This window comes from Bidens hawaiensis, unplaced genomic scaffold (genome assembly GCF_021521415.1).
Source record: "Bidens hawaiensis isolate Kalapana, Puna unplaced genomic scaffold, B.hawaiensis_p1.1 tig00000001_1, whole genome shotgun sequence".
In the NCBI taxonomy this organism is placed as follows: domain Eukaryota; kingdom Viridiplantae; phylum Streptophyta; class Magnoliopsida; order Asterales; family Asteraceae; genus Bidens; species Bidens hawaiensis.
In genome coordinates this window covers 6,227,739-6,253,593 of record NW_027491014.1, presented here as the reverse complement: position 1 = coordinate 6,253,593, position 25,855 = coordinate 6,227,739, and the positions used below count along the sequence as shown (strand labels likewise).

General features: G+C 35.9%; 1 protein-coding gene across 1 annotated transcript; it reads left to right on the top strand.

Moving 5' to 3' along the window:
- The first annotated feature begins 23,756 nt into the window (after nucleotides 1–23,756).
- On the top strand, nucleotides 23,757–24,949 carry LOC143576606 (cytokinin riboside 5'-monophosphate phosphoribohydrolase LOG4-like). The gene is made up of 4 exons (XM_077060896.1): nucleotides 23,757–23,852; nucleotides 24,097–24,167; nucleotides 24,445–24,588; nucleotides 24,810–24,949. The coding sequence occupies exons 1-4, from the start codon at nucleotides 23,795–23,797 to the stop codon at nucleotides 24,900–24,902; spliced, it is 366 nt and encodes a 121-aa protein (XP_076917011.1). The 5' UTR covers nucleotides 23,757–23,794; the 3' UTR covers nucleotides 24,903–24,949.
- Nucleotides 24,950–25,855: the final 906 nt, after the last annotated feature.

The following is a 25,855-nucleotide window of genomic DNA, read 5'->3' as shown; positions in this document are numbered from 1 at the left end:
TGACAATCCTTCCTCACCGAGTGATGATTATTCGCTGGATGATAACGGCGGTTAAAGGGTGGGGTTGAAAAATACCTTCGCATTTCGTGACGAATTCCTCACCTTGGGCATACATAGCCTCAGAAACAATAGGTTCCGGAACAAGGGTGGTGGAAAAAAGGAAATAATTTTTCGTGCGATCCCTAAAAGGCACGTCATGCTGAGCAATGGGGCGTCGCACCATCATACCACCCATTTTGTCCATAAGAGTGGAAAGAATTATGCCTTCACCTGCAACAGAGAACGAGTTAAAAATATAAACCGGACACCCAGAAAAAGGTAATTGAAGGCTTACTGCCATCCGGATTCTCATAATATGGCTCCAGCGCCGGAAATGGCCATAAACGGCTCATTTTGGCGTGAGCCATCGCCCCCTCATGAATAGGACGCATGGGCATCGGAACCTTGGTCAGGGTTAAGTACCAAGCGTGCCCTTTGTAATCGGCAACAGGAATCTTCGGAAATTCGTCTTTCGCTTTCCGATGCGTCATGGTAAACGGGATGGTATCTTCCCGAATCCAAAAAAATTAGGATTTCCATCCATGAATGCTGCGAAGCCATTCAAAACCAATAACTCCTTTCCCGGTAGTGGCAAAGCTGTACCACCCTTCACGGAGGGTCATCTTATAAAAAAACGGCAAACATGCCAACAGAAGGGTCATAATCGCGTGCTTGACAGCAGAATTCGAAGTGTCGATTCCTAAGCATTCCGAACGGATGGATATGGGATAAATGAATCCCATATGCTGTCAAGACTGATTCCATAAACTTGGTCACAGGCAATCGGAAGTTTCCGGCAGTAAAGTGGTCTAAGTAGACGACCATTTTCTTGGCCGGGGGTGCAGTCGCAAGAATACCCTTTGCCGGAAGCTCGGCTTCCCATTTTGGCGGGAAGCCATAGACGTTCTTAACATCATTAAAATCTCTCTCCTTAAGTTCACATCCTACTTCGTCAATTGAAGGAGGATTCTTCTTTTGGGCAGCCATTCTTCGAAAAAATAGAAATTGCAGATAGAAGAGAGGAACAGTTGTTCGATTAAAGCAAGAGAGAAAATTGGAAAGTGATAAGAATGGATTGAAGACCTTAGAGCCTATTTATACACATCGCAATTAATGCGACCGTCTGACTAACAGAAGAAAGAGAAAGATCAGGACCACAGGATTATTGACACGTCAGGCGGGAGATTCGAAAAAGCGTATACAGGATGTCAAGTGGACGATTTACACGTCTCGTCAACCGTCGCCTATATTCTCTCTCTGCCACGTCATTAACCCAATCCAAAATTGCACAAGTCCAGAATTTCAATAGAAACAAGATATTTCACAAAAGATACTAGCAAAACAGAACTTCCTTTCATTCAAAATGATAATTACAAAAAACATGAAAGAAAATACAAATTCAAGTTATAAACGCCTACACCTATCTTATGGGTTAGGAGGTGTCGTATCTTCCGGAGCAACGTCAGCCGGGTCCTCTACTTCATCATCATCCTCAGGCTCATCATCATCAGATTCGTCATCAATATAAATCTTTAACTGTTTCACGCCATCTTCAGACAGAGCAAACTCCGGGAGCATATGTTGCAGCGGAAAGATCAGGCCATCATATTCTTGAATCCGCATCCCGAGTTCCTGTTCCGCATCAAGGCCATAGAGAGGATGGGTTTCAATGGGTTGTCCGGTTTGAGCGAAGGTCAATCCTTCGTTGAAACCCTTCACTCGGCCGACTCCCTCAGAAGCAGTGGTAAGATTCACGAAGCAGTCAGTGAATTCTTTGCTCCTCTTAACATGACGAATAACCTGTGAACAACACTTTGTTAATATAACGAGATGGAATAAAACAAAACGTTGAAGCAAACAAAGTAGGGGTATTACCGAGTCCAATCCACGATTGAGGAAATATTGCCTTTCACGTTCGGCACGCTCTGCTCTATCCCGAAGCCCTTGCAAGTCGGAGGAAGCTAGACTGCTGGTCTCGGCTTGAGATTGCAACAGGGAGTCGTATGCAGCCTGCATATCAACAATGGTTTTGTCCTTAAGCTCGGACTGCTCTCCCTGCAACCTCAATGCCTCCTCAAGCTCCCGAATTCGGTCGTTTTGGCGAGACACTTCGTCCTGTGCCTTCACCAACTCGTCCTTCTTCTTTTGGGTCTCAGCCCGGGAAGCCGTGAGGGTGGCGTTAGACCGATCAGGCTTCTCTCCAACTCTTCGCAGCCTCAGCACTCCAGTCTTTTTCTTGTTTAAGCGCGGCCTCGACATCAACCTGTTTCCATTTAGCCGCGACCGCCGCCTTTCGCTGCTCCTCAGCTTCCTTCTCTACGGCCTTCACGGCCTCAGAGGCTGCACCAAGCTTCCCGCCCATCGTGCGCCATTCTCGTAAAATCTCTTGACTACAAGACAAGGTATTTGTCAAGGAAACGGCTAAATCAGTATGGATAGCTTGGCGGGAGCGTGTTTTTTGATATTTAACCTCGCCAGGCGGCATGCAATGTTCAACGAAACTCATGCAGACTTTCGAGTCGGAAACTCGTGAACCATTGACAATATCCCACGAAGGGATAAATAGATCATAATCCCCCCCCAACTGCACGTTCTCGAAAAATTGGGAACTAGAAGTTGCAAGACGGGTCGGGGTGGAAGAAATCGGTGAAGGAGCATTCTGCGAAGAACCACCCCCAATCTCGTGGCTGGATGATCCAAATTGGAATTCCCCTTCCTCAAAAGGCGAGGAAGAGGAATAGAATTGAGGGGCGGATTGAAAAGGGGTTTCATGAACCCTGAAGCCTTCAACAGTAACTTCAGGGTTCTCATGTTGCAACCCCCCTTGGAAAAGGTAGTCCAACTACTCGTCAGACGTCGGTTGGACATTCGACCCTCCCACAACGCCTTCGGCAGGCGGAGTAACGGGGTTATCCGTTTCTTTTTCTGGAAGAGGAGACGGTTGTTTTTCAGAAACCAACGCCGACGTCGATAATTTACCAATCTTCGGACGTTCGGCAATAGACGGATCTGCATCACAAAATCATAAAATCAGATCCCACTATTTTGGGCAATAAAAAGTTAACAAGTAAAGACTCACCTTTCACTGTTCCCAACCGTTCCGAAAGCTTCGGCGGAAGTGGTTTACGCGGTCGGTGAGTCCGGCGTCTTTTCGTTTTCGGCTCCGAAGCACTAGGACCCGCATCACTTGATTTAGATGCTTGGAAAGGTCTCTTCCGGTATAACTCTGCCAACAAATGAGAGACGGATGAAACCGTAGAAGTATCATCCAAGCTTTCCCCCTTGGAAGCAGTAGAATCGTCACTTAGAATAACGATCACTCCTTCCGAGGTTAGCACATTAAGAGGAGGAGGGTTCAAAATATACGCACCTGTTTCAAAAATGGTATTTGAGACAACAGGTTCGGCCCGCACATCCACTGGGAAAAGGAAGTATTGGGCATTCCTTTCCATAACAGATACCTGCTTAACGTCGCGAATAGTTTTCTCGACACACCCCTTGTCATCGTACAAGGCATTAAGCATAGATCCAAAACCTATAAAACGAACGTACAAAGTTAAAATAACAAAAGCCTTAAAAGATTTCCCAAAGTAAGTCAACAAAAACTTACGGCCGTTTGGATCAACAAAAACGGGTTCCATATCGGGGGCAGGCCATAGACGGCTCATTCCCGCCAAAACAAGGGCTTCCTCAGGTAGCACCCACATTGGTGTCAGCGGGACAGTTAAGTTCTGAACCCAATCTCGATTCTCATGGGCAGCCGGTGCCAGATCAATCAAAGGTTCGTTACCGGGCCGACGAACCTTGGCTTCTGGTATCACGCGTTCGGATATCCAGAAAAACTTCCTCTTCCAATCTAAGGATATCGTTTTCACCTCCCGACCGATCGCTCTATCAGCAGAAGAATGACAAGAAAACCACCCATTTCGACGGGTCATCTTGTAAAAAACAGCAAAACGGTCCAACCGAGGCACCATATCCTGAGCCATACATACGAACTCGAAATGGCGAATTCGCATGACCACACGAGGGTGAAGTTGGTACAAATAGATCTCAAACGCTTTCACTACCTTCATAAAAAACTTTGTGATGGGAAGACGGAAGTTTCCGAACACAAAGTAGTCAGCGTATAAAGCCATCTTCCCTGGGGGAGGAAAACTGGCAATAGAACCGGCAGATGGGAACTCCGGTTCCCACTCTGCCGGAATACCATAAGTCTCAATAAGTTTTTGGTATTTGCCTTGGTCCCATTGGACCTCTATCTCATCAACTTCAGTCATCATGCTAAGTCGTAAATGTAAAAGTTTGGTGAAAATGTAAAATCAAAAGAATATGCAGAGAAGAATAGAAGACGAATATTCAAGATTCAAAGCGATAAAACTTCCAAAAGAAGTTAACTCCACGTATTTATACCCACCACAATTAATGCGATGGGATACAGACAGTGGAGAGAGAAAAGACAACCCAGTAGTTAACCGTCACGTCACGCGGGAAATTCGAAAAAAGCGTAAAAGTTGAACAGTCGGGTACAGTTACAACCGTCAAAAACGTCCTGTCACCTGCACACGCGCCTGCGAGTGGTAAACTTGTCCTTTTTTTCCATTATCCACAAACAACAGAAGATATTTCTCATCAACTTGCAAGACAAAAATCCCCAAATTTACAATAAATCAAGAATTTCACCCGCACAAAATACTTCACACGGAAGAAACACTGGACTGGGGGGACTTATAGAGGTAGGGTACCAAAAAGACCCAAATACCCTTAAGGATCACTCGCGGGTCAATCAGAAGCCCTTGATAAGTCACCAGCGAGGCATATAAATCATCCGCATAATCATTTGATGAAGAAACACCTTTATATTACATGCGGAAACACCACAACACCCTCAAAGGTCACCCGCGGGAAGAGATATCCTTCCGCAGAAGTAGCCACGAGGTAAATACTCCAGGACAGCTGTCAACACACAATTACCTTCTAGAAGATTTGCCGAGATGCTTTCTTGGGTAACACGTGAACCCTCTGCCAATCAATTAATGACAAATGGCAAGAACGTTATAACCGTGCACATGGCCAATATTCCCCGAGCAACCAATAAGGAAGAGATACGTGTCCAGGTTGTTATACATGCACATGCAACGTAGAGAATAAACCTATCATATGAGGACACGTGTCCAGACGGTTATAAGAGCATCTTCTTAAGGGACAGCTGTCCCAATCACCTTCCTCCATCCTTCGGCTATAAATACCTTGTCAAACGATATGAGGTATTCATTCACTCACCTATAATCTGACTACACTTAGTCTTTATACTTCAGTACTTTCTCCATTACGAACGTTACTGATTCTCACGCCGGAGGGTGGTTACAGGAAGGCCCCCCCTCTTGTCCTTCCTGTAACGAGACTAACGGTGTCTGTCTTGCAGGTTCTAGTCACTGGACTTCGGGAAGTGCTACTCATATCATATCGTAGTTATCGTATTGTATCCTGTGGACGCATTGGATCCAGGACCCATACCCGGGGAGTGGATCCGTGTTTCTTCATCACCACTAATCACCTACAAGAATAAGTCAAAGCCAAAAACGAAACAAACTTTTAGTACTTGAAAAGGTAGCAGGGATCTCGCACGAGATCAGGGATTCGGGGGAGATTAATGATCCTGGAAAATCAGGGATCCCGAGTCATAAAATTGGCCCATAACAATACAAAGAAACGTCTTTAAAAGGCAAGAATAAAGCCAAATAAAATAGTTTTAAGCTATAAAATGAGTATACATTTAACTAAATGTTTGAAACTATAAAATTAGGCTAAACAAGGTCTAAAGCTGGAACCTAAGATGAGCTAGATATTCCTACTAACCTATTATGATAGGTTAATGAAGCATAGGTCTTACGACTATAGGCGCTCAAAAATTCAGAACCGGTTCCATATTTACCTAGTAGAAATACCTAAAGGCAGGTTTTATATGACCGAGTATTTAGGAACCGTACCCGGAATCAACCTTACCCGTAGTGTACACATAAGTTATGCATTTCAATACAAAAATTTGTACCCGGAACCAGATCCTCTATAGCAAAAAATGGTACTATCGGGTCCATACCTAAACCGGATTTTTCCTGACCTGAACCTTCCAATACCTGATTTATAAATCTATATTTTTATGTTTTTGTAAATCTTATATCTTTGTAATACTTTTGCTTGATAATATACATGAACTTTTATCTTATTTGCTTATGTTAATCTTTACCATTTTGATTTTGACGTTTTTATGCAATATATATATATATATATATATATATATATATATATAGGATTAATTTCTTTTGAGAACCACTTTGAGTTTTAAGAACTCGAAAGAACTTAACGTAACTATTTTTTTTTCGAATTTTTTTTACACATTTGTAATACGCAAGTGTAAGTGATGTACAAAAAATTACGGTATTTTTTTACACACCGAATCGAATTCTTACACATGTGTAACTAACGTTTAAATTTGTGTAATTATCAAAAATACTTATTCTCTCTCCTACTTCATTTTTTAATTAAATCTAATCCCAGCGACATATTTCATATCATTTAATTAAATGTGTGTTTCAAAATTAAGTTCTTAAAGTTCTTAAAACTCACCATGGTTCTCAAAATAACCCTCTCATATATATATATATATATATATATATATATATATATATATATATATATATATATATATATATGTGTGTGTGTGTGTATGTGTGTGTGTGTTTAAGTTCAAGAGAGAAATGCTATTATTGTAAGAAATGTGAGAAATGAATATGGACCACTAGTTTTGTTTTAAGTTTTAAATGCTTAAAAATAAATAAAAAAGATGTAAATACAACAATAAATGCATACTCTTTCTCTACAATTAATACAACTAATATAACCATAATAAATATCTCTAATTAATATATCTAACTAATTTAACTATAATAATTAAAAAGATAAAAACAATACTTTAGATTTATTTTTTATTTACATATTTTTCATTTTATTCAACATAATACAATTTATTCATATAATACAACTTTCTCCGTCCCATTTTAAATGTCCATTTTTCCATTTTTGGTTGTCCCAATTTAAATGTCATTTCTATACATATAAATCAATTTCCAATTGTGCCCTTACTATTACATATACTAGATGTTTCCAATGTTTTTAGCCATAATAACTTAAAGGACATTATTGTCATTTTACAGCTCATAAAATAAATGATCAAACATTTCTTAATTTGTGTGTTTTGGGTCCCATGACATTTAAAATAGGACGGAGGGAGTATTTCTTTACATTAAAAAATAATTTCCACACAATATATTAGCATATAGCAACGTATTTAAGTTCAATAAATATACAACCTACACAAAGTTATATAACCTACACTTGTTTTGAAAAATAAAAATGTACAACATACAAAAAGCATATAACTTACATATGTAATTTGACATCAACAATTATATAAACTACAAAAAGATACACATACCCAACACATGCCTAGGTCATATGTTTTTCGTATCTAAGCTATATTGTGACATCCGTCAAATTTCGGGTTTCGATTTTTCCTTCGAGATTTATTTTAATAAATTATAGTTCAAACCCGTATTGTATTGTAAACCCGACCTGGCAATTTTATTAATCATTTAAGTCGATCTTTAAATTTTTCACGTACTTAGTTCATCAAGCCCGTCATGTAAGCGTGTACTAATCGTTGTTCATTTAACATGAAATTTGTTTATAAATGGTAAGGGGTACTTCTTGCCATTCTCAATCTATGTTAACAATTTGTTAAGTTTAGTAACCTTTAGTATAATATTTAGGACTTCGAGGACCTGTCTGCGAATAACTAATATATATATATATATATATATATATATATATATATATACATAAAACCCTAAACCTAAACCATAACATCACCCAGCCGCCACCCCAAACCCCCTGCCGATTTCCGGTGCCGGCAGACCTCCATTTCCGGCGAGAAGTCACCTCCGAAGCCACCACCGATCTACGGCCGTCTCTCTCTCCCCTTCTGGACCTCAACCCGACACCACCGAACCCTCTCTTCCTCTCGCGCACTCCCGGCAGCCCCTTTCCCCCGCGTTTTTCCGGCGACCGGAAATACGGCCTCGTGTACTCGCTCAAGCTCTCTTCGGTTCTCTCTCTCTCTATCTCTCTCCCTCTCTCGCCGTTTCTCTCTGTCTCTCTCTCTCTCTCGCCATTTCTCTCTCTCTCTCCCTCTCTCTCTTTTATACGTTTTTCCGGCGGCCTGAATGTGGCTCCAGCAACCCTCCGTGTCTTCATCTCCGGCAGTCTTCATCTCCGACGACCTCGTGAACAACTAATAGGTAAATTAACAATTTTGGGTTTAATTACGAGTTTAATTAACAAATCGTTATCTTGGTTCGGTTGGTTTGTACATAAATTGTTGAACTAGAAGTCACGGGTTCGAGTCTCATCCTAGACCGGTTTTGGTGCTATTTTTATACTTAACAAATTTCGGTTGCTATTAGTACTAATATTATTACATAAAAATTATTATTAGTATTAATATGTTAAGCTTACTATTATATGTATTTATTATTAATATTATTATTATTATTACCATTATTATTATAAATATTAAAATTGTTATTAATGTTATTAAAGATCATATTATTATCTATTAAAACCATATTTTTATCATTAATTATTAGCAATAATATTATTATATTTATTTTGTGAACTCTTTTAGAACTCGAACCGACATTGAGAGTGGTATCATTATTTACTATCAATATTATTTATTATTATTGTTATTATTATTATTTTTATCAACAACATTTTAATTAATACTAAGACCGTTATACTTTAACTATTATTAATAGTATTATACTATATTAGTATTATTAACAATAATATGGTTATTATTATATCTTTATCTTATACATATATCCAACACATCTTTTTAAAAATTATTATTATCATTACTATCTTATCATTAATAACATCATTATAAGCTTTATTATCTATTCATTTTTTATAAAACCGAACCCTTGATTTAAAACCCGTCTTGTCTCTTTTAATATTGGTTTAGCTATTTAAAAGCCCAATAAGATAATATTATTTTATTTTAATTATCAATTAAGTACGAGTCTCTAATCAATATTGGTATTGTCTTATGGAGGTTGGCCTCACAAAATCCGATCTATTTGGTATCCCCTTATAGACGGTATCGCGGTCCGAATCGAAATCCCGAATCCATTTGGTATTCTCTTATGGAGGGTGTCGTTAATGTATTCTTTTTAACGATAACTATTTAGCATGAGGCGGGTAGCCTCATGGACACTATGATCCGAGTATACTTGGTTGTTACTATTTAGAAAGGGTCCGAACTATTTATCTTTTACATATCTAAATTTGCTATTATTTATTGTTTTGTATACAAGTTTTGTGGCTTTTTATTACTATATTCTTATATGCTCAAACTTATGAATTGCTCACCATCCTTTGTGTTGACAAACTTTATTTTATGAAATGTTACAGGTTTGACTTTCATTGACTCGAGGGCTTGTCGAAAAACGTTACCAAGACCATTAGGATATTAGTAAAACAAACAATATAAATGTTACTTGTATTCAAACTGTTTGTGTGAACGAAATGTATTGATTATTGATTTATGAAATAAATGAGTTGAATAAATATTGCCACTTTAAATAGTGTCTTGTGTATTTGTCCAATCACGTTGCACCCCGGCATGTTCCGCCGCCTTTGGTCGGGGTGTGACAGATTGGTATCAGAGCCACAAGACTATAGGATAGGTGGTTAGACCTAACGACCTAGTATAGTCTTTACTTTAGGGTCCTTATACGTGTTGCCTATACGTGTTTACCCTACTTGATTGTTCAATACACTTGTGTATTTATATACTTATTTATTGATCAAATCATAAATATACACATACACACACTTTCATAGTACTCCAAGGTATCCTTACCTTAAAACGCAAAAACATCAGTTTTTATTGTGTTTTATGGATCACGAGCTTATCTTGGATCCCATTGTTTCAAATCTCCTTAAAGATTGTCTCATATGAGATGACCACTTTAAGTTGTCGAATGCGAACGTTTCGCTCGCCATCCTAATTTTCGATGTTAAAACAATAGGACCGCGGTGGTTCGTGGACTAGTGTTTTGACATGACGTTGTATTCCAATTTATTATTTTTGTTACAATTGTTATTTGAGTCGAAAACATGAAAAGACGCGGTGGTACGCGCACATGTTTAGACCCCAACATGGTAGTTTTGTAAAAATGTTTTTAGTGTCGGAATACCAAGTCATGGTGGTTCATGCGCGATTTTTCCACCTTTAAATCTTAAAACATTATTATTACGTTTTAAGAAATTTAACCATTTTTCCTTTATTTTGTTATAAAATTCTTATCACAAGTCCTCATTTATAAATGTTATTTTTTTTCTTATTTGTTAATAATTATTTTATATCGCGATTCTATATGGTAAAGTTTTACATCAATTTTTTCGTTTTGATTTCACAAGGATTTTTATTGCAAATTTAGTTCATTAAAATCTCTTCGTTACAAAAAAAATTAATAAAAAATAAATAAATAAATAAATATATGTATATTTAGAGTTTGTTCTATTCATAATGATTTTAATATGCCATTATTTTCATTAAGACGATTTACAAACAAAATTCTCATTATATAAGTTTCATCATATTAAAAAGATTTCATGACAAATTTTACTTTGAATTTTCAAGTAAATCTTCTATTATATAAACTTTAAATTTTCTTTAAAGTCCTTGTACAAAAAAAATTCATTTTTATAACTATTCCGTTTATTTTGAACGATCCTTTCACAATATTAATTATTTAAACTTTTCACGACGTTTTAATTATATCACATAATACCCATGGTAGAATTCTCATTACCTAAAATCTATTTTACAACAACTTTCATTATGCATTTTTGCTTCATTATAAATTTGTCACCAATAAAACTTGCATCTTATGATACAACTCGTTTTAAATTTCTTATGTTAGTTTTGCTTTGATTTTTCAAGAAAATTCGCAAACTTATAGTTTGTAACTTTCTTGAAATCCTCACGCAAAACTTCATAGAAATTTTACTTTAAGGACAAAAAAATCGTCTACTTGTTATTTCTCGATTTTACAATGCCGGTCATTTTAACTTACCATGATATTCTCCATCACACGAAGTTAAATAATGAACTTGGTAAAAAAAAAAATTCTTTTCGCAACTTTATATTCCCGAAACGTCACTCATCATTCAATGTTTGATACCCCATAACAAATTTTGACATTCAATTTACGTATTTTAAATTTCCTCATAAGCAAATTTTTTTTTATTGTAATCTCTATAAAAAAAAGTGTGTGATTCACACGCTCAGATCTCAAAAATTATATTTGTATATATATATATATATATATATATATATATATATATATATATATATATATATATTAACTTGTGATTATAATTATAAAAAATTTTCATGGATGCTTCAAACATTATTTATAAATTATGATACTTTCAATTTAATACCTCTTGTTAGTAAAAAAAAAAATCTCCCTAGACGCAACCAAGTTTCCAAACACCCGTATTCCCTCTCAAACTACCGCCTCAAAAATCAAACCATCCTTCCACTACAAAAGTTTTCCCGAGCACTCAAATCCTCCCTCGATATGAACGAAACCTAACACATCAACGTTATATCCTCACCTACTCAAACCCCATGCAAAATCCAAGATGTACAACATTAACCCAACAAAAAGCCTTAAATACCGACACCTTTACGCCACAAACACCTATCAAGCCCACTATCCAAATACTTCAAAGACACCGACAAACACATCCACAAAATACCTTGAACATACAATAACCAAAGCTTACCCAACTATGACTCAAATCCTTCGACCCATGCTATGAAAATGTACCAAACCATATCACCACACCGTTCACATCCAACCATAGAGTTTGATATCAAAATAGAAACCCAAACACTCCTTACTAAATACATGTATAAACTGAATCCAAACCCAAACTAGTCAAGGTTGACTTACCCAACCCATCAACTTATCCGAACTCAAATAAGCAAGCATCATTCTAATAGCCCAACCACTACTCACACAAATCATCCAAGATTAACCCACTCAAAAGACCTAAACTCAACAAACCCCATCGATTTAACTTAAGAAAACTCAACTACCCAAGCTGACCTAAACACTCTCACCTACTACTAAAATTTCCAACTCATTCACCGTACGAAGCCTGAGACCCCTCCATACACACACGAGCTTCATTTTTCCCTAATTTTTTTATGTATATATATATATACAACTAGTGTACGTATAACAATCTCATGTGTTCAAATAATCACTTTTAAATTATATAAAAAATAATAACAATAATGATAATAATGGTTTACGTGCCATGCTCGTATTTTATGAATAATTTTTAAAAATATATATATACATATATATGGTATTGTCATGACAACAAATTTTATACTGAGGATTTGTATTCAAAGGTTATTAAATGATTATATGTATGATGTCAAGATTTTAAATATTGTCACCTAAGGTGATAAATCTTATAAAGACCTTATAATACGAGGTTTCATCTTGAATGTTGAATGCGGGATTTATTTAGTAATAAATTACAACTTTCACCATATTGCATAAACTTAATGACCATGACTTTGCAAATCTTTTGACACGCATTTATAAATACTTTATGCTTCATATTGTGACCTGAATCTTGTTAAATAACGATTTACGCAACTATTACCTCTTATTATCGCAAGCATCATCACTTTATATAATTTATTTTCATCACAATAACTTTATGTATACAAACTCCTTTAACAATTTGGGTTAAAAGATTTACATTCAATAATGATTTAAATGTTTTCCCTGGCAACGAGTTACCGCGATGCTTTGTTATTATGTACATTTCTTAGAAACAATAAAACGACCTTACTTAAGACCTCATTTTCAGTTTTAGTCTATTATACGCTACGCGATCTACATATTTCGACATTAAATTCGAGTCTCACAATTATTGCGATTTTATTTTTCAATTGATGAGATGTTTCGATGACAATATTATGCACATGAGATTTCATTTTTGTGTCTTGATTTTCGTGAGCGAATGCAAACTATTCAATAACAATTTGTGTAATACTTTCAAAACCTTAACTTAGCCAAAAAAAAAATTCTCGTGTATCTTTTAAACGATTTTTTATGGCTATGTTATTTATATTGGAGCATTTATGTAAACACGATTCTATGCATTATTCTATATCATTTCATCTAATCTATTAACGACCTATGTGTGGCTGTCTACAAGTTTTGGCGCTATTAGAAACCGTTATTATAATGACGATTATATAAATGGTTTCACAATAGTGGCCGCATTCACGTTTTATCACATTTCATCGATGGTTTTGGTTGTTAACTAGATGCTATTTTATTTATATTGATACATGTATGCGTCACCCCAAAGAAACTCACCTCATTCTCGTGATTTCACGCAATCGAATTCTCAATTTCTTTTAGTCTCAAGTTTGTTCACGTATGAAACTCATCGTACGCTATTATTAATTGTAACGTTGTTTACCCCGACCTCATGTACTCACTTTTGGGTTTCTCATTTACACCTATTGGATCTTTCATTTTTCACTCTTTGGATTCTCGTTTCCTTTATTGGATTTCTCATTTCCTTCTATCAGAGTTCTCATTATTAAAATTCAACAGATTTATGCACGTTTCAAATGTTTAAAATTTCAAAAAAATATATAATAATAATATATAAATATGTCTTTTTAAACCACACAATGGGACGAACCATGTGCACCATACGACGATCTAAATAATTATGGGTGCACACTTAATTATCTAAATCCTCGTATGGAAGCCATAGTAAGTACACTTGTGTGCGATAACTCAGACCCGAAGATGATGGCAGAAAAACGATAAAAATGCGAAATCATGATAAGGGCATGGTGGATACGCCGCTGGTACATCCTATATATAAGTGCCTTTATTATGTTTCTCATTTGTAGCGTTTTTCAAATCATGCAAGGATTTGACGTTATTCTTTGCTTAATTTTTTTTCATGCACTTATTTTATCAAGAGCGACATTCGTTAGTAATTACTTCCTTTGAGTTTATTTTAATTTCGGGACGAAATTTTCAAAAAGTTGGGGATACTGTGACATCCGTCAAATTTCGGGTTTTGATTTTTCCTTGGCGATTTATTTTAATAAATTATATTTCAAACCCATGGTGTATTGTAAACCCGACCCAGTAATTTTATTAATCATTTAAGTCGATCTTTAAAGTTTTCACATACTTAGTTCATCAAGCCCGTCATGTAGGCGTGTACTAATCGTTGTTCATTTAACATGAAATTTGTTTACAAATGGTAAGGGGTACTTCTTGCCATTCTCGATCTATGTTAACAATTTGTTAAGTTTTGTAACCTTTAGTATAATATTTAGGACTTGGAGGACCTGTCTGCAAATAACTAAAATATATATATATATATATATATATATATATATATATATATATATATATATATATATATATATATATATATAAATACATAAAACCCTAAACCTAAACCATAACATCACCCAACCGCCACCCTAAACCCCATGCTGATTTTCGGCGCCGGCAGACCTCCATTTCCGGCGAGAAGTTACCTCCGAAGCCACCACCGATCTAAGACCGTCTCTCTCTCCCCTTCTGGACCTCAACCCGACACCACCGAACCTTTTCTTCCTCTCGCACACTCCCGGCAACCCCTTTTCCCCGCGTTTTTCCGGCGACCGGAAATCCGGCCGCCGTGTACTCGCTCAAGCTCTCTTCGGTTCTCTCTCTCTATATCTCCCTTTCTCGCCGTCTCTCTCTCTCTCTCCATCTCTCTCTTTTATACGTTTTTCCGGCGGCCAAAATTTGGCTCCGGCAACCCTCCGTGTCTTCATCTCCGACGACCTCATGAACAACTAATAGGTAAACTAACAATTTTGGGTTTAATTACGAGTTTAATTAACAAATCGTTATCTTGGTTCGGTTGGTTTGTACATAAATTGTTGAACTATAAGTCACGGGTTCGAGTCTCATCCTAGATCGGTTTTGGTGCTATTTTTATACTTAACAAATTTCGGTTGCTATTAGTACTAATATTATTACATAAAAATTATTATTAGTATTAATATGTTAAGCTTACTATTATATGTATTTATTATTAATATTATTATTATTATAAATATTAAAGTTGTTATTAATATTATTAAAGATCATATTATTATTATCTAGTAAAACCATATTTTTATCATTAATTATTAGCAATAATATTATTATATTATTTTATGAACTCGTTTAGAACTCGAACCGACATCGAGAGTGGTATCATTATTTACTATCAATATTATTTATTATTATTATTATTTTTATCAACAAAATTTCAATTAATACTAAGATCGTTATACTTTAACTATTATTAATTGTATTATACTATATTAGTATTATTAACAATAATATGGTTATTATTATATCTTTATCTTATACATATATCCAACATATCTTTTTAAAAATTATTATTATCATTACTATCTTATCATTAATAATATCATTATAAGCTTTATTATCTATTCATTTTTTATAAAACCGAACCCTTGATTTAAAACCCGTCTTGTCTCTTTTAATATTGGTTTAGCTATTTAAAAGCCCAATAAGATAATATTATTTTATTTTAATTAGCAATTAAGTATGAGTCTCTAATCAATAGCAAATTAACCGGTAACCTGATTAACAACCGAACCTTCTCGTTTATTGTTTCAAATGTGGTTTCAACTAAAGTTCAAGTTCGTCAATATATTATTTATTCGTTTTCAATTAGCTTTCAAGTCGGATTCGTTCGTTTCGTTCACAAGCTTTTTGTATGTCGATCATGTATTATTTCCCGATTCGTCAATCGAGGTGAGTACTCCCTGTTTTTTCATCTTCCGTTTTGGGGTGACATTTCATACTTATCAAACTAAATGCTTTATTTACTTGAATCTTTAAACCCACAAACGTGATTGTATATTTTACTTAAATAAATGCTCGATTTGGTGATATATGCTTACTTGCTTAAATGTTTATTGCTTTGGCGGGTAGCCACACTTGAATGCTAAACTTTGAATGCTAAGGCAGGTTGGCCTCACAAAATCCGATCTATTTGGTATCCCCTTATCAACGGTATCGCGATCCGAATCGAAATCCCAAATCCATTTGGTATTCTTTTATGGAGGGTGTCGTTAATGTATTCTTATTAATGATAACTATTTAGCATGCGGCGGGTAGCCTCATGGACACTATGATCCGAGTATACTTGGTTGTTACCATTTAGAAAGGGTCCGAACTATTTATCTTTTGCATATCTAAATTTGCTATTATTTATTGTTTTGTATACAAGTTTTGTGGCTTTTTATTTCTATATACTTATATGCTCAAACTTATGAATTGCTCACCATGTTTTGTGTTGACAAACTTTATTTTATGAAATGTTACAGATTTGAATTTCGTTGACTCGAGGGCTTGATGAAAAACGTTACCAAGACCATTAGGATATTAGTAAAACAAACAATATAAATGTTACTTGTATTCAAACTGTTTGTGTGAACGAAATGTGTTGATTATTGATTTATGAAATAAATGAGTTAAATAAATATTGCCACTTTAAATAGTGTATTGTGTATTTGTCCAATCACGTTGCACCCCGACATGTTCTGCCGCCTTTGGTCGGGGTGTGTCATATATGTTTTCTTATTATTAGAACAAGTGTAGACTATATGTTTTTGTGTAGGTTGTATATTTTTTATTGACATTTAATGCAACCATGTGTAAGATAGTTTTTTGTATTATTTATCACAATGTAACTACGTGTTGATGGATATTGATATGTTGAGTTTGAAGAAATTGGTTTTGAAAATAAATTAATGTATGAATAAATTGTATTCGTGTAAGATAAAATTTTCGTATGTAGGTTATATGTTTTCGTGTGCGTGTGTATTTTATTGATGATGAATTTTGTGTGTAGGTTAAATGTTTTTCGTGTATAGGTTATATGTTGTCTTATTCTTAGAACAAGTGTAGATTATACGTTTTTGTGTAGGTTGTATGTTTTTTGTGTGATATCTAATGCAAACACACGTAAAATTGTTTTTTGGTATTATTAATCATAATGTAAGTATGTGTTGATGAATATTAATATATTGAGTTGGAAGAAATTAGTTTTGGATAGAAAGAAATTTTAATGTATGAATAAATTATACTTGTGTAGGATAAAAATTCAAGAAATAAAAAGTAAGTTATAAAAATAAATGAGTTCTTAATATTTTCTAATTATAATAATTTAATTAGTTATATTAATTAAGTAAATAAGTATTATGGTTTATTAGTTATATTAATTGAAGAAAGAAAATAATTAATATTTTCTTTATTTAACTTTAAGCATTTAAAACTTAAAACAAAACTAGTGGTCCATATTCATTTCTCACATATCTTACAATAATATCATTTCTCTCTTGAACAATCCCATATATATATATATATATACACTCAGGACAAAATAAAAGCGTAACCCATTAAAAAACCTAAAAACTACTTTAAAATAGGGTATTAAAATACCCGGGTATAAGGTACGTAGTTCCACACCCTACCCAGAAACGGTGATAACAGGTATGGTTTTTAAACCAATACCTGGTTTCACACCCGACCTAATAATGACCAATACCTGATTTCTCCATAACCAATCATTCTACGCTCCAGTACTCTACCCTTTTTCATTTTTTTGTAGTGTAAACCTCCTATTACTTGACGCTACCTCGATCTCTGTATAAATTGATGTAAATGATCAAGTAAAGCACATGAAAAGCATATAAAAAACTAGATGATGTTTTGCACCATGAATATTGAAAGCGATCAGTCAGTGTCTTGTATATATAAAATAGCAAATTAGATAGTGGGATGTTGCCAGGTGTTTGGATACTAATAGAAGTTTTGCAAATATATAAACACAACCCATCTCTCTTATCATTCGCACATATCTCTCTTTATCTCTCTCCCTAGCTTCTAGATACGTAACAATAATATAAGGAAGAAGAGAGCATTATTTCCATAAATGGAAAGTAACAATCATCTTAAACAAGGTGGAGCAATGGAGGCGTTAACCGCGAAACCATCTAGATTTAATCGGATTTGTGTCTTCTGTGGAAGCAGCTCCGGCAATAATCCAATCTACCATCATGCTGCCGTCGAACTAGGCAACCAGTTGGTACGTCTTTATATGTCTCTACTTCCATGGTTAGATAAAAGTGTTAAAAAGAAATAAACAAAATGCATACATAAAAGTGAAGACTCAAGAGCATGTAAAGCTCTTTGTTTAGAATATATAGTGGATGCTTAGGAAAATGATTACTATCGGATTGAAATACTTTTTATGGTACTCTTGAAAATTAAGTCAAAATAAGTTGAAGAAAAATGACAAATATGTTATGTTCTATTGTATAAAAGAAGTGTCATAAATGGACCAAAAACTTTCCTTTTAGTAGTAACTTAGTTATTGGTTATCAGTTATAAGCATTTCACTCATAATGTAATCTCACACCTTTTTTAGATGATCGTTTGAGGATTCATCAAATATCCGGCTGACGTTGAGGATGGCGTAGAAATATCAAACCTCTAACTATGTTATCACTAGTGTGACTTTATTTCTTTTCAAATCATTATGTTCTGAGTTATCTTATATTTTCAGTATTATTATTATATTATAAAAATTTTAAAAATATAGATCAAATTTATACTTTTTTGTTCTTTTAGATTTTGTTTGATAAGCTACTTCATATCATATTAATACGTAAACATAATACTTGCATTCTTATTGTCCTCTAACTTAAATACTTTCCATAAATTAGATCTCTACTCAAATGACTGTAACGATTCTTTACAAAAAATAATATATAAAACACGTGATTAAAATTTGCCCTGGCCTGAATTTGGCTAACATTTCATGGTTGTAGATATCATTCCTCAAGTTTTATAAAAGAAAACATGAATCTTCTAGCTAGAAGCCCTACAATAGATATGATAGACTACTAACTCTAGTATATAATATTTTTATTTATTTATTTCTGTAAATGTAACTAGTTATATAAGTAAGTAGTTACATATACACACAATATTTACTTTGTATTGTAATTAATACATGCTAGTTTCTAATCACACACACAATGATGAGTTAGCGCCTTAGCGGTGTATGAATCATACAAAAGTTATTATTATTATTATTATTATTATTATTATTATTGATTAGCGATTAAAGTACTAGTGAGTTAGTAGGAATGTAGGATAACTCGTCAACCAAGTTGCTAAGATTTCAAGTGTTGATTAGAGTAAAGAAAATTCAAAAACAAAACTAGACTTAAAACAAGTTTCTTTAATTAAAAAAACGTGAAAACTATATGTTGGTTTTAAATATTTTGAATAATATGTTAGAAATTGGGTTGTAACTTTCTAGTATGAAATATAAGTATATATGTATATATACCTAGCTTAGTTAAAACGTTCTCTATTATACGTGGTAAAGTTGAATCAATCTTCTTTAGCTTTGTAAACTACAAATTGAATAAGTGAAAGATGAAACAAGAGAATCAAGAAAATGTAAGTTGGGTCAAAAAAATTATAATATGCGTCAACGTATGTTATTTTTAGTTATAACTAGTTATAGATCTTGTAAAGAAAAAAAAGGTAAAAGAAATAAATTCACAATAAATTCACTTTGATTTTAATTGTGGGGATCCCTCAACCCCGCGATTCGTAGGTGGAACTTGGGAGTGGTCAGTCTGAGACGTTTGTGGTAGATGTCGCTCTCTTTGAGCGCATCCTCGCCATTCTTATTACCACTGTCAAGAGTATCCCGCCCGCGTGTCGCATGGCTTTTGCCCAGGCTTTGTCAGGGGGGCTCCGTAAAGTGGTGGATGCCCCGAGCTCTATTGAGGCTTGGGTTAAACTTTTGTTGTTGCCTCGATGCACATTACGTGTTGTCAAACCGGCTACTAGGCAAGAACGAAGGTCCGGTAACAGGAAATCGCTTCAATGTAGCTCCATTATGCGGGCTTTGGCTGTTTGGAAAGATGGGGCAGGTTTAGAAGAGTTGGTGCTACCGCTCCTTGAACTTCCAGTGATGTGGGATTGCCAACATAAAGAAGAGGGAGGGGGAAATATCAAGCAGTGCCTCCGGAAGGTAGCGGACGGCCATTACACAGCGGCGAATAAAGTCCTGTGTTCATCCGGGGTCGCGCCTGCCAGGGGGGGATACTTTGAGAGCACTGATTGATAAACATCCTGTGCTGGACCCCCCGACCATGCCTTCCGTCGTGCCATCGGAATCAGCCTTGCAGGTGGACGGTGATTGTGTGTTGGAATGTATTAAAACCTTCCCGAAAGGTACATCTTGTGGGAGGGATGGTTTACGGGGCCAACATATTTTAGACGCTTTCTGTGGCCAGGGGTCTCCGACCGCCTTCGGGCTCTTAAAGACCATCACTGATGTTGTCAACTTGTGGCTTGGGGGGTATTGTCCAAAAGTTCTGGCGGAGTTCATTGCTTCGGCATCGTTGACCCCCCTGTTGAAGCCTGATAATGGAATTAGACCCATCGCAGTGGGGGCCATTTGGAGAAGATTGGTGTCGAAAGTCGCTATGCGTAAAATAGGAAAAAAAGTGGCTGCTTATCTAGGGGATTTTCAATTCGGGGTTGGCATCCCTAATGGGGCAGAAGCGGTATTGCATAGTGATAACAGATTTTTGAGCGCGTTTCATTCTGACGGGTCCCTGGCTATGCTCACTGTTGATTTTTCTAACGCCTTCAACGAGGTGGATCGGATGACTCTTCTCAGGGAAGTTAGTTGCATATGTCCATCCATCTTCCCATGGGTCCAGTTTTTATATGCCCGTCCCACCCGTTTATATGTGGGGATACTCATATTGGGGCTTTTACTGGGGTGCAGCAAGGGGACCCCATTGGCCCTCTTCTTTTTGCGTTGGTTCTTCATCCGCTCATCCTTAGGGTGCAGGGGACCTGTTCCTTGCCCTTCCATGCTTGGTATTTAGACGATGACACTATTATTGGTAAGGCTGAGGAGGTCGCTAGAGCGTTGGGCATTATTCACTTAGAGGGGGCGTCTCTAGGGCTTAGGCTTAATATTCAAAAAACATAGATTTTTTGGCTGTCATGTGATGATTCGAAGAAAGTGTTGGGTTTATTCCCTGGAGAGATTAGCATGCCTGCTATGAGAGTTAAACTCCTGGGGGGAGCGGTTAGTCGGGATGCAGGGTTTATTCGGTCTTTGGCAACTAAAAGAGCTTTTAGGGCGGCTGAACTTATGAAACGCCTGCCGGACCTGAGGGACCCCCAAAGTGAGCTCATTTTGTTGCGCTCGTGCTTGGGGGTTGCTAAGTTAGTGTTTGGGCTCCGAACCTGTCAACCTGAACATGTCAAAGAGGCTGTGTCCATCTTTGATGCGGGCCCGCGTGGGGCAATTGAAGATATTGTTGTGTGTGGAGGACCGCATTTTGGAGACCTCCAGTGGAGGTTGGCTTCCTTCCATATCCGTTGCGGAGGCTTAGGAATTTTCTCGGCTGAGGATGTCTCCACATATGCCTTTGTGGCTTCCAGGTCTCAGTCGTGGAAATTGCAGGACCACGTCTTGCGAAACGCTGGTGTTATGGGGGTAGATCCTGACTACTCTTTTGCACTTGGTAATATTGGAACAACTCTCCCGGACCTTGATATAGGCGGTTTTACTGATAAGGAGACCGCCCCCAAGAAACCTCAACAAACCTTGGCGAGAGCTCTTTATGGTAAACACGTACATGATTTGGAGGAGCGATTCGATATAACCCCGAGACAAAATGCAGTTTTAGCTTGTCTTAAGGGGGCTCATGCCCAGGATTTTATGACTGTTGTGCCCATTGAAGGTCTTGGGCAACGGATGTCGGCAGTTGAATACAGAGCCATCCTTAAATACCGGCTTATGATTCCCCTTTTCCCTCCAGATGAATTATGCCCAATTTGTAAAAAAGCTTGTTTGGATAGATTTGGTGAGCATGCCCTCCACTGTAAGGAATTGCCGGGATTCAAGTATCGTCATGACTGGGTTAGAGATGTCTTATGAGATGTGCTTAGACGTGCCGGGATCTCAGCCAAGAAAGAGACACTTGTTAACTTTTTGACTGATCCGCGAGAGGGAAGATCTACCCTGCGTCCTGCGGATGTTCTTGTGTTTGGCTGGGCAGGGGGTAAGCATGCGTGTGTTGACCTTACTGGGGTGTCCCCGTTGGTGGGGCTGAGAGACAGTGGCTTCGTACCGGGACATGCGGTTTTGAGAGCGGAGTCTAGGAAGGTTGCTAAGCATGAAACATCGTGTTTGGAGAATCAGCACATGTTTATTCCATTTGCCTTCGACACTTTTGGATCCCTAGCTCCCGAGGCGGTTCGCTTCTTGGAGTGGGTGCAGAAGGTGGTCCACAGTGACTCGCAGAGCCCGAGGAACCAAGGATTTATATTTAGTAGAATAGGCTTTGCGATTTAAAAGGGGATAGCGGCACAGCTTGTTGCTCGCTTACCCATTATCCAGATCAGATGTAGATTGGTTTGTGTTATATATAAAAGACGAGACTTCTTCATTTAAAAAAAAAACTTAGAAATAAATTAATATTTAGCCGTGTTGGTCATGCGCCGACATGGTGCACCATCAAGTTATTAGTTTTCTAAATTATTTCTTAAATTATATATCTGATCCAAAATAAATTACTATAAAATAATACATAATATTTGTAATTAGCTCATCCTAGACACGTAGGTAATTCTATGTTCACATCTTCTTCTATTTTAATTAATAGCAAATAAACGAACTTAATTGGTTGCCTCAGTCAACAAAGCTAAAGGCCTGTTTATTTAATTATTTATATATATAAACAAAAAGAAAAGCACAATATACATATTTCGTCGTGTAATCAAATCTTATATTGGTCGTAGTTAAGAAGATGTTAGTCTTCATAACATAAATATATTAGCATCTTAAATACTATATGTTACTAGGAATATAATAAATAAAATAAAATTGTATAAAATTATTGAAAAATTACAGGTTGAAAAGAAGATTGATTTGGTGTATGGAGGAGGAAGCATCGGATTAATGGGAATTGTTTCCAAAGCCGTATTTGATGGTGGCTGCCATGTCTTAGGGTAATGAAAGTTTATTAAACTTATTTTATTTTATAGTATCTTACACTAGTGACATGTTTTTAGAGCGAGTTTGAGTTTCACAAAATTAGTAATAGGTGAAGTCTAGTTGTTTTTAAAGAGTGTGTTCTTCGTTGAATATATCTTTTAGCTTATTTTATATACATCTTACTTACAAATTGTTATGCTTATATGATGTAGGTCAGATATAAGTGGTTTATATTCATTGTATACACATAAATTGTCATAGGATATGACCATCACTTATTGTTGTTATGGCAGGGTGATACCTAAAGTGCTTATGTCAAAGGAGGCAAGTGACATGGTCAATAAAATTCCTTTCATTTTTATATCATTAAAAAAACTTTTATGTTGAAAATTTTCAGATCATCGGGGAAACTGTTGGTGATGTAAAACTAGTGTTAAATATGCATCAAAGGAAAGCTGAGATGGCACATCAGGCTGACGCCTTTATAGCTTTGCCTGGTATTATTATTGTCTGAATTATTATTTGATAGAAACTATGAAATTTGTGTTTTCATGCATATTATTCAAACCACCTTTACTTCAAGATGACGTGATGTGACAATGACTGAAATATAGTTCTATCTTCTTTTCAACTTACATGAAAAAAAGAACAAAAACACACATATATATATATATGTGTTTTTTTTTCATGTATAGAATATCGGTCATTATTAATTATTATTTACCTTTGAAAAATCTATAGGTGGCTATGGAACTCTCGAGGAACTTCTTGACGTGATTACATGGGCACAGCTAGGGATCCACCAAAAACCGGTAGATAAAATGGCTAAAAGTACCTTTGTATTTGTTTTGAGTAATAGAAGAGTGTCATCGTCATACTACTTGTACCAAATCATATAGGGTTTACTACATGGTTTCCATAAACACGCGTATGTTATTATGTTAATATATAATATACCATAAATCATACGCATACTCTGTTATTTGGTCATTGATCTATATTTTAGACCAACACTCAGTTCAATTAGTTCTATTAAAACATGGTATCATAAGCAAAATCAATCACTTTTAAGAGCTTGAATAATTATAGGTAGGATTGTTGAACGTGGATGGATACTACAACGCACTACTATCCTTCATAGACAATGCTGTTGACGAAGGCTTTATCACCACTAATGCTCGCAGGATTATCGTCTCTGCCCAAACCGCCAATGAACTCTTGTCCAAGCTTGAGGTAATAAACCAACTTCCTACATATTGTGACTTCTAAAAATGTTAACTTGACTTTTAAACAAAATTGGAAAATTCCAAAATTTGTAGATTAAAGACCCTATGGTTCTAGTGGAAAGTGGGAACCTACCTTTTAAAAATAAGGCCCACAACATGACGGGTTGATTTTGATAGTTGGGCCCATGAACAAATCATTAACATAAATGATGATTATGATGTGACCAGGAATTCGAACCGGAAAGTTGGACCGGAGTTAAGTCGAGTTGGGAAACCGAACAACAGTTGGGTATTTTTGCAAAGTCGGAGTTTGCACGTTGACTTAAGCTCATCCCTAGAATTCTCAACTCATGATCATTAACAACCGTTAGATTTAAAGGCGTCACACGCCTCTACAAGTCATATCACATTACTCTTTTCTCTTGTATATTCAGTTGTGCCGAGTGAATTGCTGATAGAAATATAGATATAAAAGATATTAATGTGTCTTTTTAAACTTTTAATATATATTTGTAATTGAATAGCTAATAAGAATATTTAAGAGTTTTGATGCCCCATTGTAGTATATGTGTGTGCTAGTATATGCACTATTAATTTCGTATTTTAAAATCAGATATTCTTTTGGCATGATGGTTGTGTTGTTTACCAAATACTATGTTGCCAGTTTACCCACCTAGGCTCGAGTTGCTAATGTTGCAAAACTTGGGGTTTTTTTTACGGTATAATTTAGGTGGGTCCAGATCATTTTGGAATTGATTTTATCTGTAGACACGTGCATGCCAAGTGGTTTAAAGTGACGTTATAAGTTGTATTTCTTTCATTTTTGTTACATGTGGTTGTTGGCTCTGTTCTCTTCTCTTTCATTATTATATATTTCTATGACTTTAAAACTTGTCGTCGATTCCTCTAACTTCATGGATTTCTATCACTAAGGGTTGACCGCTCCTAGCCGAAGTGGTCCAAGATGCAAAAAGAGGGAGTCTGTAGGGCGTAGAGCATAGACTTCCCAGAAAATCTAGCCTTCAATTAAAATTAAAATAATATATAAACCTTCAAATACTAATACAATGGTATACCAATGCTTCCCTAAGAGTGTTATAAGGTTCGAATCTTGTTTTCACTAGTTTTCTAATATAACCTCATGAAAGTCGCTTAGCCGGTGCAAGTTGTGATTTACCAAATCTCGTTGATTGGCTGAGTATAGGAGGGAAATTATGAGTTTTTGGTAATGGTTACTGTTGCTACAACGGGTATAGTGTCAACGAAAGTATGGT